The sequence below is a fragment of the Ciconia boyciana genome, chromosome 7 (genome assembly GCF_034638445.1).
Source record: "Ciconia boyciana chromosome 7, ASM3463844v1, whole genome shotgun sequence".
Classification (NCBI taxonomy): Eukaryota; Metazoa; Chordata; class Aves; order Ciconiiformes; family Ciconiidae; genus Ciconia; species Ciconia boyciana.
This window is the reverse complement of record NC_132940.1, coordinates 55,396,209-55,409,250: the sequence shown is the minus strand read 5'-3', so window position 1 is coordinate 55,409,250 and position 13,042 is coordinate 55,396,209. Positions and strand designations below refer to the sequence as shown.

General features: G+C 56.7%; 1 protein-coding gene across 1 annotated transcript; it reads left to right on the top strand.

Annotated features, from left to right (window-relative positions):
* The first annotated feature begins 3,623 nt into the window (after positions 1 to 3,623).
* LOC140654786 (receptor-transporting protein 3-like) lies at positions 3,624 to 5,422 on the top strand. The gene is made up of 2 exons (XM_072868496.1): positions 3,624 to 3,769; positions 4,864 to 5,422. The coding sequence occupies exons 1-2, from the start codon at positions 3,624 to 3,626 to the stop codon at positions 5,420 to 5,422; spliced, it is 705 nt and encodes a 234-aa protein (XP_072724597.1).
* Positions 5,423 to 13,042: the final 7,620 nt, after the last annotated feature.

Sequence of the window (13,042 nt, the reverse complement as noted above, 5' to 3'; positions counted from 1 at the left end):
TCAAATTCACCCTGATGACCTGGAGAAAAGAGCAAAAATGTCCTGAAGGAATGACTGATGGAAAAGAATTGGGCGTGTTTAGTGCAGGAAAAGATGAGGGAGGTCTTCAGAGTGGGAGAAAAGCCCTGGTATGAAGCAAGCAGGGAAAGACAGAGAAGTGTTTAGGGTTGCTCAGATGGCAGTCCATCTGTCTTGCAAGCCTTACTGTGCCCACAGACACAGCATCCCCGCTGCTGAGGGGATGTCCTGCTCTGCGGTCCTGCCTGGGGTCCAGGGTTGAATGTCCCTTTCTGCCCCTCCCGGGAGCTGCTGGCAGGATGAAGCCACCTGCGTATGGGGTGACCCCAAAGGGAAGGGATGGATGTCCCAGGAGGGATGGGACGCGCGTGGGCCAAGCAGGATAGTGTGGGCACTTTGTCTCTGGGCTGGAGGGGTAGGGGACGGGGAGGCTGACACACAGCGAGAGACAGAGAGGAGGATAAGGAACCTCAGGAAACCTTCCTCCCATCGCCTGGGTGGCTCACCCGGGGGTGGGAGCTGAAGTCAAAAATAATTTCAGGCTGTGTGAAAGCGGCAGGGAAATTACCGCCCAGGCTGTGCCTTGTGTTTGCCTCCTTCACGCATCCCGTTGAGGAGCCACGACCAGCACACCGGGATGGAGAGGATTGGCAGGGTCTGTCCGCAGCAGGGACTCTCCAGCCCAACGGGGTCGTGCCGGGGCTGGGACAGCGCTCGTCCCCAGTCCTTGCCGAGGCTGGGCTGTGGGGGGACCTGCAGGAGCAGCTTTTGCTTCCAGGCGGGTACCGGTAAGCAGCAAGGTGCTCAGGCAGCACTGGGAGGAGTGCGTGAAGTGGAACAGGACGTCAAAGCAGTTTCGTCTCCGTGGGTGGTTCTGGGAAAGTCCCTTTAGTAAAAGCAAGTCAAAGGCTTTAATAGAGGGACCAGTGCCGGGCTCCTTCTCAGACATGACTCCGAGGGCTCGGCACATCGTGAGTTGTGATTTGAGTTGTGTTGCCATGACGTAACAGGGGGCTGGTTTCCATCACAGCCGGGTTTTGGAGGCAGGGGCCCGTCCCCTTGCCAGGGGTGCCACCAGACCCCCACTGAGCTGCGTCCATGAGCGGCAGAGTTTTGCCCCCTGGGGTGGGCAGCATGGGGAGCAGCGTCTGCCCTGGTGGGGAGCATCCTTCCGCCCCACGGCAGCAGCCTGGGGGAGGAAGGGCTGGATTGAAACCACAGATCCCCCAGATGAAGTGATTGGTTTGTTTGGGTGAATATGAGAGTGCCAGGAGAGAGGGCTGCCTCCCCGGGGGGCTCCTCCTTCTCAGAATAGCTCAAGGTGTTTAACACAGGCATGGCTACCCTTGAAGTAAAGGAGAGATGTCAAAACCTTTAGGTTTTTCCTGCATTCAACCACCCCCAGGTAAATCTCAGCCCCTAACACAGAGGGGTCCGAGGGGACGGGCAGATGCCACAGGGCAGGTGGTCCCATCCCGGTCACCCTGCTGCTGATGGCTCCCCACACCATGCTGTGGCACGGCGATGTCAGGCACTGCATGGTTCCAGCTTTCTGCACTAGGACATTTGGAGACCCCTCTGTGGTGGGGTGCATGAAGGGGTCTTCTAGAGTGAACCTATAGAAATGGGGGCTCCGTGCTGTGGGAAAGGAGTAGGAGGGGGACCAGGGAGATCTGCTGCTCCCTCTCTTCCTCCCCATGCACCAGACCTGAGCCAGAGATGTCCCTCGGTCCCCACTTGCGAGCATCAGAAGCGCTGGTGGGACAACCCTTCACCATCCTGCTTGTAGGGCGCTGCCCCAGCGCAAGCAGGACCCCATGTCCCCATGGCAGGGCTCTTGGGAAGGTGGTGACAAGGGAGTGACTCAGGTCCTATCCACAGGTTAGAGCTTTGCTAGCTCTCCATAAGGATCCTAAAGACCTTGGCTTGGCTCCTCTGCTTCCAGGAAACCTCCTTTCCTTCCTTCTAGTCCTGCTCGAGATCGTAGCATCAAGGTGTAATTAAGGGTGGAAGGACCTCAAAGCAGGGAAGAACCTCGAAGCTGAAGATGGGCTCTGCCCTGGGACCTTGTCACCTCCCTCGACTCTCGCAGGAGGGGCAGCGCATGTTGTGAAGGTGCTGGAGGGCTCTTGGTACAAATGACTCGTCGGCTTTTCCCTTCCAGCAGCAAAGATCAGAGGCTCCCTGCCAGCCTGTGCTCACTGGGACTTATCTACCTGGCCTGACTCCCTTTTGGGATCTGGAGGATGAGCCTGGTGTGCCGGCGCCTCTTAAGACCTCACAGCCACTGTCACCTACTGCCGGCAGCCACCGTGCCCCTCTTGCGAGGCCACAGGTGCCGTCACCTACATCCTCAGCAATCCCGCTGCCCCAGCCAGCTCTGGGGCAGGGCCAGCCGCTGGCACTGCTGCCTGGGGCACCCGGGCTTTTGGGCTGTCAAGCCAGAAGAGCTGCCACAGGGACATACTTCATTTGAAACCAATGTGAAGTATTTTAAGCCTGATTCCTAGATCCTTCTGCCCTTTTCTTAAACAGAGGTCTGTCCTACTGCAGGCTTTAATATCCTTCAGCCTTTGTATTAAACCCTCCCTGCTTCTGGGAGCCCGAGTGCTGCTCTGGGCACTCAGCACGAGGAGCTGCCATAACTTTCCATGGTGGCTTCATCCTCAGCAGCCACCCAGCACATTTCCCCCAAGGCCGGGCACTTTGGGGTGTTTTGTGCCCTCTCTGTGTGCAGGATGGTCTCCTCTGAAAGCTTCAGGCTAAACAAGATGGTTTTATTTCCATGGCAAGCTGAGCTTGCTTTATCAAGCTGCATTTGGCATCTTATCTAACCTGCTCCCTGTCCTACATTGCTCTCCATGGGACATCCTGGGGGACCTGCACACCCAGAGAGGGGTGAGCTGGGGGGCAGAGGGCTGCAGGCAGCCTCGGACCCGCTGTTTATACCTTCCCTGGGTACTCTCAGCTCAGAGCACACCTCACCTCTTTCGGTTTTACGTGCGGTACCATCCTCCCCGACTTTCCACCCTGCGGTTTCATGTCAGGCCTTTTTCTGCTCGAGTTGGCTGAAAGTTGTTAAAAACAGCCCGTGCTTGGTGGCAGCTATTGAGAGAGATAAGGGTATCTGGGGCTTTATCAGCTGCTGAGTCTTGCATTTTTGGTGGGTTTCACTTCCATTGTTCCTACACTGGGCATAATCTCTGCCGGTTCGCCCCTGCTGCCATGACAGTGATGGGCACCGGCAGCCTGGCAGGGGGTTGCTTTTCCAACCTCTCTGCCTATGGACAGGGCAGCATCACAAGAGCATGGCTTCAGCAGGGTCAAGGGTTCATGTGTGGGGCTTGGGGAAACCCACCTTGTCCTTGCTTTGGGGAACATTTCACCCGGCCAGGACCTGGAGCAGCGTCAGCAGAGCCTGTTGACACAGGGATCAGGATGGGGCGGTGCTGCTCATGTGGGAGCAAAGGTTCCCCTCTCCAAGCACAAAGACGTTGTGCAAAGAGGAAAGGTTTGGGGAAAAGAAAGTTGCATACATGTATCAGCACCTAGAAGACACAAACTCGACTCTGGTCACTGCCTCTTCCCCAGATCCAGGTGGGACCATGAGGACCTGGCAGGACATTTTTGCAGCGAAGATTGCAGATATGCACTTAACAGAGCCATGGATGCTTCAGGAGGACAACAGCCTGCAGGTGCACATCCTCAAGCCTGGCTGGAAGGAATTTGTGCAGCGCCGTGCACTTGGGAGGTAGGGGGCTGCTGGCTTGGTCCCTGTTGGGATGGGACAAGGGACGATGGGCTGCCATGCGGACCTTTCCCTTTCTCAAAGTTTGCTTGTAGGAAACAGCTTTTGACAAAAAAGGGGCAGTTTGGAGGTCGGTGAGGCTGGGAGGGGTTTCCCATTTTGTTCCAAGCTTGGTGGGTTATTGCCAAACTGGAAAAAAATTATGATAACTGGAGGGAAGGAGAGTGCGGCAGCTCCACAGGGACAAAGGGCAGGTGGTATTTGGCCAGAGTTTCTCCATGTTGGTGTCAAGATACAAAGAGCTCCTCCAGCGAGCAGGGGTAGTTATACCACACTGGAGCCAAATCTTCTGGGTTTGCACCCAGAGGATGAGGAGAGGGAGAGCCGCTGTCTGCTGGGACGTGGGGCAATGCCTCAGCAGTCCCTGCATCTGCGCCAGGCTGCAGGGTCCCGGAGCAGAGAGAGGCTGTGGCTCTGCATTGCTGGTGAGAAGCCCTACCATCCCACCCATTTCCACCTTGGGCAGGACCCTGGGCATCGACCAGACACCCTGCCCGGGTGGCAGCAAATGGAGACCTTGGCTGCCAGCCCCCACGCAGATTGTGCAAGACAAAGATCTACAGGTTAGACACCTTTCAACTCCTCAAGACATCTCACCTGCCCTGCAGCCTCCACCCACACCTTCCTTCTATTTTTCTTCTTTTTTTTGACTTCCCCAGCCTTGGCCTTTCCGCTGAGCTGTGATGAGCCGGCATAGGTGAGGGGCTGGAGCCCCAAATAGACCTGGGGCCTGATGCTTCCCGCCCGAAGGATCCCTCCTCCTGGAAGTGGGGCCGGGATGGGCTAGGAAAGGGGACCAGGGTGGTCCCAGCAGGCAGCCTGACTCCTAAAATCTCTAATGCTGGGGCCAGTCCTGAGCTGACATCTGTGTTGAACTCCCCAGACTGGCATCATGCTGTTAGGGGGAGGATAGCTCGGTATAAAGCTTGCATGAGTGAAATTAATCCATCAGCCCTGGCTGCCCTGGTCCCTACTGACTGCATGGGAAGCCAGCACGGGGAGCTGGGAATGAGCTGATCTCCTCTGTGCCCTGGCAGGTTTCGGTGCTCCCAGTGCTTTCGTGAGTGGTCCTCAGCCAAAGTGCACATCCTGTTCCACATGTGCCGACATCGGGGCTGGGGCATGGTGTGGATGCGAGTCTTTCGCCAGGCATGCAGGCGGTGCCCCGACCCCCAGCTGGAGGAGCCCGAATTCAGCCAGGAGACCATGGAGAGGCTTCTGCACAACCTGGTGCTAAAAATCCTCAAGTACTTCTACCATCTGCCCATCCAGCCCTCTGACCTCCTGGAAGTCGTGGTGGACGCGCAGGTGGTGGGGCCACACGACAGTGCCCGCTGTGAGGGCTGCCGGCTCGGCGTTTGCAGCGAGTCGAGGCCAGCCCCAGCACTGGATGCCCGGGCGCCCTTGATGGATGCAGACAAGGCCAGGACCCATCGCAGCCTGAAACACCAGGGCATGAGGCCCCGTGCAACCCCAACCCACCGCCCCTCGCCCTTCAATAGCAACTTCCCCTGGAAATGGTGCTGCTGCATTGGCACCTCTTTGCTCTGTGTTTTGGCAGTGGTCCTCTTTGTCCTGCTTTATTTCACCAAGTAGTGGGAGCTGGGGCTCGCAAAGAGGAACAGGGGTGATGGCTGGGAGGGCTGATGGAGCGCCTGGAAAATTGGGTGCCCAAGGTCAGCCCTTGCTCGTGGCATGGCGAGGCTTCCCTGGCTCGTGGAGGGTTGGGGACACAGCCTGCCTCAGCCAGGTACCTTGTCCCACAGCCTTGGCGAGCCTGGTGGGTCTGGTGGTTTCTTATGGGACATATTCTGCATGAGGACAGCCCTCAGCTGCCCCATGCAAAGGATGAGCGTACTTGCAAGAATAAAACAAGCCCTTTCTCCTCAGCCCAAGGATGTATTTGCGCTTTTTAATTTCTCTGAAGCCTTTTCTAGGTATGTGTGAGCAGCTCGGCAGGAAGCTGGGTGCTCCCTTTATCCACCAGCTGGGCTCAGCTTCCAGGGAGACACATCCCGATGCTCTCCTGCCTTTGGCCTTGGTGGAACTGGGCACCCAAAGCAGCTGAGGGGCACCTAGAGCTGGAGGTTTGCAGGAAAGTCACAGGGAACCGGTGCCCGTGGAGGCTGGCACTGCCTCCTATGAGCTGTGTACAGCAGCGTCTGCCCTGGCCCCGTGCGCCGGTGGATGTCCCTTGTGTCACCTGGAGATTGCTTCATCCTCCAGAAACATCTGTGTGCTGAGCTTTCGCATCCCACTGTGCATTCCAAATCACCTGTGCCAGGGACCCCCGAGGGTAACCTTGTTGCTGAAATGCTTCTTTTTGTTTCTTCCTCTTTGTGTCTTGCGGTTGCCTGATTTTTTGTGTTAGGCAAGACTGTGTCACCCTCCCGCCCCCCATCCCTGGTGGGTGATGCCCTGTGAGCAGCACATGGGCACTTTGGCTCCCTGCCTGCTGCTGACCCAGCCAGCCCAGGCCAGGGCTCCTGCCCGGGGCAGGCAGCAGGGGCAGCTGGGCACCCCTGGGCACTCGCTGCCCTGTGCCTGGACAGCAAGCCCAGACCCTAGGAGAGATGGACCCGCTGCGGATGGACACCTGGAGGGAGATATTTTATGGCCTGATAGATGAGGTGAAGCCAGAGGATGAGTGGGACCTGAAGATGGTCCAGAGTCTCACTCCCGAAGCCCTGCCCTGGGGCTGGATGCAGGTGGTGGAGGAGCATGGCTTGGCCAGGCGAGAGCAGCGGGGACGGGGGCAGCCAGCCCCAGCCTCCTGCAAAGGACAGGCTCAGAGGGCAGGGTGGAACGCTGCCTGCACAGGCAGAGCCCCGGGAATTACCTCTTTTATCTATGAACTGCACAGAACCCCTGTTTTGAAGGCACACCCCTGCTGCCCCCAGGGAAGCAGTCTGCCTCTGCTCATCTCTCTCTGCCCGCTTGCCTGGGGTTTAAAGGACAAAACTTTGGGTCTGGCAGGGTCTCATGCTCTCTCATGAGCTGTAAAACTGGTGTGGTAATGGGAGCCTTCCCCCATCTCCCATGCCTGGCCCAGCCTCAGAGACAGTCACATCTTAGGCGGTGCTAGGCAAGTTTGTGCAGCCGTGCTGTGCCTCAGTTTCCCCATCTGTAAAATGGCTCACAACCCTACATGAGCCTTGGGGCACTTGGCTCCTGCAGTGCTGTCAGCCAGGGGAAGAGCAGCGGGGCTGGGATTTGGCTCACACTGGGACAACCAAGGCTACTGCTTCAGCCTCTCTAGGGTAATCCTGCGGGGACTGTTTTGGGAGCGGGGTGGAAGCAGGTCAGCCCCTCCATCTGCAGCCAGCCAGGGTTTCTGTGCTGGGTGAGGAACAGCGCAGGGCTGAGCAGTGGCATCCTGAGTCCCTCCCTGGTACCCAGAGGGCAAGGTAGATTTTAGGAGCCTCTGGCTTCATCTTGCAGGAGGTGGGGGACTTGGCCTGATTCCCCACTGGAGGGTCACCAGAAAGGGAGGGGGATGCAGCATGGTGGGAGTTGCACCCAAATTCAGATGTGTGGTTGTAAGAAGTAAGCTTGGGGGGAAGCCGGAGAGTGCCCAAATGGCCTGTGCCACGGGCACCCACTCACTTCCCATCCCCTCCAGCATCCCACCACCCTGGACACACGTGCCCATGGGGCAGGCAAGGGGCATTGGGTGCCTCTGTCTCGCTGCAGCAGCGAGATGTGGGGTGATGGTGTGGTCAGCCCCATAGCTCTGTGCTCCACTCCCCGTGGCAGCCTCCGTCCCACCACTCAGGCTCTCCTCTCTTTCAGCTTCTGGTGCTCCTGCTGTGAGTATTTGTGGAGCTCAGCCCAGGCTGTCATCCTCTTCCACATCCACCTGGACCAGGCTGGGGCAGGGGGCCGGGCAAGGATGAGAGGCTTCAGGCAGCAGTGCCACCAGTGCCGGGTATGGGCAGAGCCAGTTTTCAGCCAGGAGACTGCCGGGCAGATCCTGTTGGATTTGTTCACCTGTCAGCATCTGGCAGAAGTGCTATGGTGAGGATGTCATTTGTCCCCTCTTGCAGGAGGCTGCAGGGGCCCCACAAGATCGAGCGCTGCGAGGTCTGTCACCGGGGGGTGCATCGGGGGACCGATGCACAGGGGACACCAGGGATGCCATGGGAAATCCAGCTCCACGGGGCTGCAGGAGGAGCCCAGAGATGTGGCCATCCCCAGGGGAAGCGGGGTGCCAGCGGTGAGTGTGCAGTCACCAGCCCACCACCAAGCCCCAGATGGGTTCAGGAGCAACTCAGGAGACATCACGCCCTGTTGTGCCTGTGGCATCCTCATCGTACTTTTCATTTTTATTACATACCTCTCACAGAGAGGCTGGCCGGGACACCTGGCTGGTGAATGACTTTTAACTCCATCAACTTCTGAACTTGCTCTGCTTTTGTGGCACCAGGCACCCGACGGTGCTGGGATGCCGGCTGCTGGGGTGGGGTGGGGTTTCTAACACCCTCCTGAACTGAGCTCTATCACTCACTCTTTGCTGTGTTCTCTGGGGTTCATGCACTGCCGGGGTGGTCGAGGGGCAGAAACACAGACACTGGGGGATCTGCTGCTCACCATGAGTAGTAAGAGCTGAAGTGAACAACCCCCAAACTACTCTGGGTACTGAAATTGTTTTCTGGGCTGTCTGGCAAACGAGTCCAGCAAGGGCTAGACCTGCAGAGCTGCTGAGGCAGATGCATCCATCCCCTCCTGACTTTGCAAATGATTTGATGCTGAAGATGGACATGGTAGAAAAGATTTCATGACTGAATTAATGGAAGAAAGGTGGACTGAAGGAAAGGCATTAACCAAACCCAGTGTCACTGGTGCAGCTTGCATAGCATCAAGCCCTGGCTACGCAGCTTCCAGGTGCTCTCCTCCCTGCTGTGTCCTGCAGGGCCTTTTACGCTGCTCACTGTGGGTTTGCTTTTTTTGCTGGTGTAAGATTCTCTCATATTTTCATACATGCAACCTGCAGGCTACTTGTTAAAAAATCAAAATAACAAGAAAAACGTGTGTGATCCAGAGGCCATGTGGATTTTGTTTCTTAAGCGCTCTGTCCTGCTCATCCCACCAACTGTCCCCCTTCCCCAGCACCTTCCCTGCTCTGCAGCCCTGGCCGTGGAGCCAGCAGATGGAGCTGTGAGATCTCTGGCACTGCACTGGGAAGCACTGGGACCAGTAACCCGCCAGTACTGGCACGGGCCAGCCCTCCTCAGATGGGGGAAGCCCTCCCCCCTTCCCTATGCCCAGCCGTTTCCCTGTAGCGTGGTCCCCCCCAAACCATATCCTACGTGGATATGGTCCTGGTCTGTGGATGAGCTGGTTCCTCGCTGTGCTTTTCCAGTCTCGGAGCACTGGAAATGCCCATGCCATGCAAGGCGCAGGGTCTCAAACCCCTCCTGGCCCCCACCTCTGCCTGGGGGCCAGCGGTGCCACAGCAGCAGGGCTGGGGACCAGCCTAGTGCCACCAGCAGGGACTTCCCCAGGGAGGAGAGCCAGCATGACCTGTCCCCCATGGGAGTGAATATCAGTGATGTCCCGAGCGCTTTTGGGAGGGGAACAGTGGATGACGGAGTGCTTGGGATGCAAAGGGTCTCGTATCTGAATGGACCTATCTTTCTGGAGGAGGTCTCTCCTTGCTTGGGGTGGCCGGGGCTGAGTGGCTTTGCTGGGGAGGAGGAGGCTGATCCTGCAGCCTGGACCAACTCCCTTCCCTCCTGCGTGGCTCTCTCCACGCCGGGAGCAGCCTGCCCTCTCCCCGCCGGCGTTATGTCATGAAGCAGAGACATGGCCAAGTTTCTTGCTGCCATTGCCTGTAGCCCTCTTTCCATGCTGAGGTTTTCCCAGCCCCAGTCATCCTGTCTGGCTGTCTGCAGCCTCCCTAACCACTCAGCTGCTGAGGGGGAACTCCCTCGCCTCCGCCTGGGAAGCCAGCTCTGGTGGAGACCACATCCCTGCAGGGGTCCTTATTTTCTTGCTTGGGCCTCTCTGCTCTTTTACAAGGACAGAGCCATCCCTCACCCCCCTGCAATGCCCTCTGCACACACGCTGCGCTCCCCCACCCACAGCCTTGCATGCATATGCTGCTTTTTCCCTGGTCCCCTCCCCACTGCTGCCTGCTTGCCTGCCTGTCTCCTCATGCTGTGTGTGCATGTCCCCTCCATCATGCAGCCCCTTCATCCCCTCCCCATTACTCAGAGAACCCGTGCATACACGGGCTTCTCAGCCACGGTCTCATGTTTGGGCTCCTTCCAGGATACTCCTCTCTGACGTGCAGTTGTGCCCATCTCCCACTTGTTTCTTAGCAATCTGCCCTCAAAGTGCTGCTTTTCATGGCTCTTGGCACTTTTGGAGCCCAGAGCAAGCCCCCACGGCTCAGCTCAGCCCCTAGGGATGGTGAGCAGTGGCCAGTCCCCCAGCTGGCATGGGGACAGCAAGCCCATCCCGGGGAAGGCAGCTGAGGGATGAAGGATGCTCTCTCTCCCTGTGAGTCCCAGGCAGGTCCTGGCTGTCCCCCCTGGTCCATCTGAGGTTGGGCTGTGCTGAGCCAACTCTCAGCTCATGCCTGGCACTCACACGCAGCCAGAGATGGGCAAACCTCACCCAGGGAAGTTTAGCTGGCCTTTCACCGCAGCCAGACTGATAAATTGCTGTCTCTGTGCCTGTCTCCCTGGAGAGAAGCTCTCACCGCTCCGGCAGGTCGCAAGGTGCCAGCAAATGCAAAGCCCATTGTTGTTGCTCTCGCTTTTCTCCTCCGCTGCTGGTTCCCAGCCCTCCTTGCAGCCAGCGACAGTGGCTGCGGGGCATGAGGGATTGGCACTCAGCAGCACGGTGGCTTGGTGAGCAGGGGGCGAGGGCTGGGTTGCATCAGGGATTTCCCGGCAGAGCTATCGCCGGGAGGTGGAGAAGAGTCTGTGTTTATGATTGATCTATTATAGGGCAGCAATATTTTCCAACTTGCCCTGGAGCTGTCTAGGCTCAGATTCTACCACTGATGGTTTAATGCTCAGGGGACCATGCCTTGATTTTGCTTTTTGTCTCTCCTCCCCTTCATCCCTCTGATGTCTCTGGACATGTTAGCAGACCCATGAGCGAGCGAGCCAGACCAGCCGCCCTCCTCCCTGCTGCCAACCCAGAGCAGCCTGGCGCTGTTATTTCAGTTCTGTGCCATAGGAAAATAGGGATCAATAACCTAGCTCTCAGCCCTGGATCCAGGCACATGGTCGGGACCAGTGCCTGTGATTTTAAGCTCTCTCCAAAGGCTGGATTTTCACAGCCTGTGATGCGGAGAAGAGATGCCCGGCAGAGCTGTGTCCCTGCCTCAGCTCCCATCTGTGCTTGCTGCAGAGCCTCTGCTGTGAAGACGCGTCCAACAGTTAGCGGGGACGGGCTGATTTTTCACCCCTTTTAAAGCAAAAGTCACATACCTGTTATGTTTTCCGCATGTCAGTTGAACCCAGATTTAATTGCTATTAGCATACAGTTTGCTGCACTCTTCTCCTGCCACCGCCCCCGTCTTCAGTGATGTGCTAAGGCTATAAATAATTGAAGGGCAGGATCTCATCTGTTGCTGTTTTTTGCAGTTTGTATTCACGGCTGGTCGGGGTCTGTCTCAGCCCATGAAGCTGCGCGGGCCACGGCTGAGCAGCCACGGGGGTGAGGGACGGTGTGAGGACCCCCCTGGGAGTGCAGGTGTGCGTGGCAGAGACTAGCAACCAGCCTTGACCATGTCCCTCTTGGAATAAAAGCCTCAGGGCACAAACTCAGTACATATCAAAGTTTTATTTTGTTCTCAGGAGGAAGATTACACAGAACCATCCTTACATGACGTCGGATATTTTACAGAATGTAGTATCAAAAAAGAAATAGATATATTTATATAAAAATACCTTACAGTTACATGACATAGCCAAGAGTGCAGTTCTTAGCAAGTCTGCAAGTTTGACCTTCCTTAGGCCTCCTGCTCCTCTACATGCTCTACAAATGGCTTTTTGGATGGTAGCAAAATGGCAGAGTGGCTCATTCACTGTTGACTCCTTCCTTGCATGGCAAAACCAAAGGAGGAGGAGGAGGACAGGCCCAAAGGAGGCTACAGGCATGCAGAGAGGACAGCAGGCAATTTTTGCATGTTGCTTACAGCTATAGGAGGGCTTTGCTGGCAAGTGAAGGAGATGATGTCCCCACTGAAGGAAGGTAAGCTCAACTGATCTTGTTCCTTGGTGGGGGCTTACTTGTCTGCATGGGCCATGGAGGGAGGCTGGGGAGATATGAATACTTCTGGTGTGTTAGGTGAGTTGAGGTCAGTCTAGAATGACTTGGACACCTGCAATAGGCCAGAAGAGCCATGAACAAACACTGAACACCATCAGTAACCTGTAAATCAGCCAAATCAATGGCCTTAAAAGCAGTTTAAAAGTGACTAGGTTCTTGCAAGAATGAATGCACTGCCATGCAGGACTACCCAGACCCCTAAAGAAGAGGTGAAACCCCAAGGAAGGGCATTTTATCTGAAATGATTCTGCTGAAAATAAGTATTGCTTAGGTACAGTAGATGTGATGCTGTCTCATGTGTTGGAAAACTTGCCTTGGGAGCTCTGCTGTGGCTGGAAACCATTCCAAGAGCTAGTCTCGGGGGAGTACTGGAGAGGGCTTGAGGTGATGGAGGGTCGGAGAAGTTTTGGTGGCTGGAGGTGAGGGTGACACTGAGTCCAAACCCTACTCCCTGTCCTTGTGTCCTCTGTGGGGCACCCATCCCACATGGTGGGGTAAGGGTAGCCCATTTGGGTTGGTGCTGTCTTGCCAGCCATTAGCTTTCCAGCCATGGCTGAAGTTTAGGGCTAATGTGGATGCATCCTCACATCCCTGGGGCCAGGTGGACATCACCTGAGATGCCATCAGGCAGGGACATTTGTTTACAAATAAAAATACTAGCAAACCCCTAGGGCTCTCTCTCTACTCCTTGCACAGAAAAGGTGGGGGACCTGTGAGGTCCAGCTGGGTTTCCCGTGCTGTCCGTAGCCTCTGTAGCTCCTGCAGTTGCATCGTCTGAAGGGAAGATCTAGCTGGAGAGCTTCGGGGATTGAGGCAATTCTCTGTGCATGGCCCAAAGCTTTGGTGGCAGGGAAATGCTGCCTCCATTGCTGTGCCTTTGTCCTGGCTTGGAGGGGGGCTCCCTGGGAGCGTGGGTGAGGTTTGGAG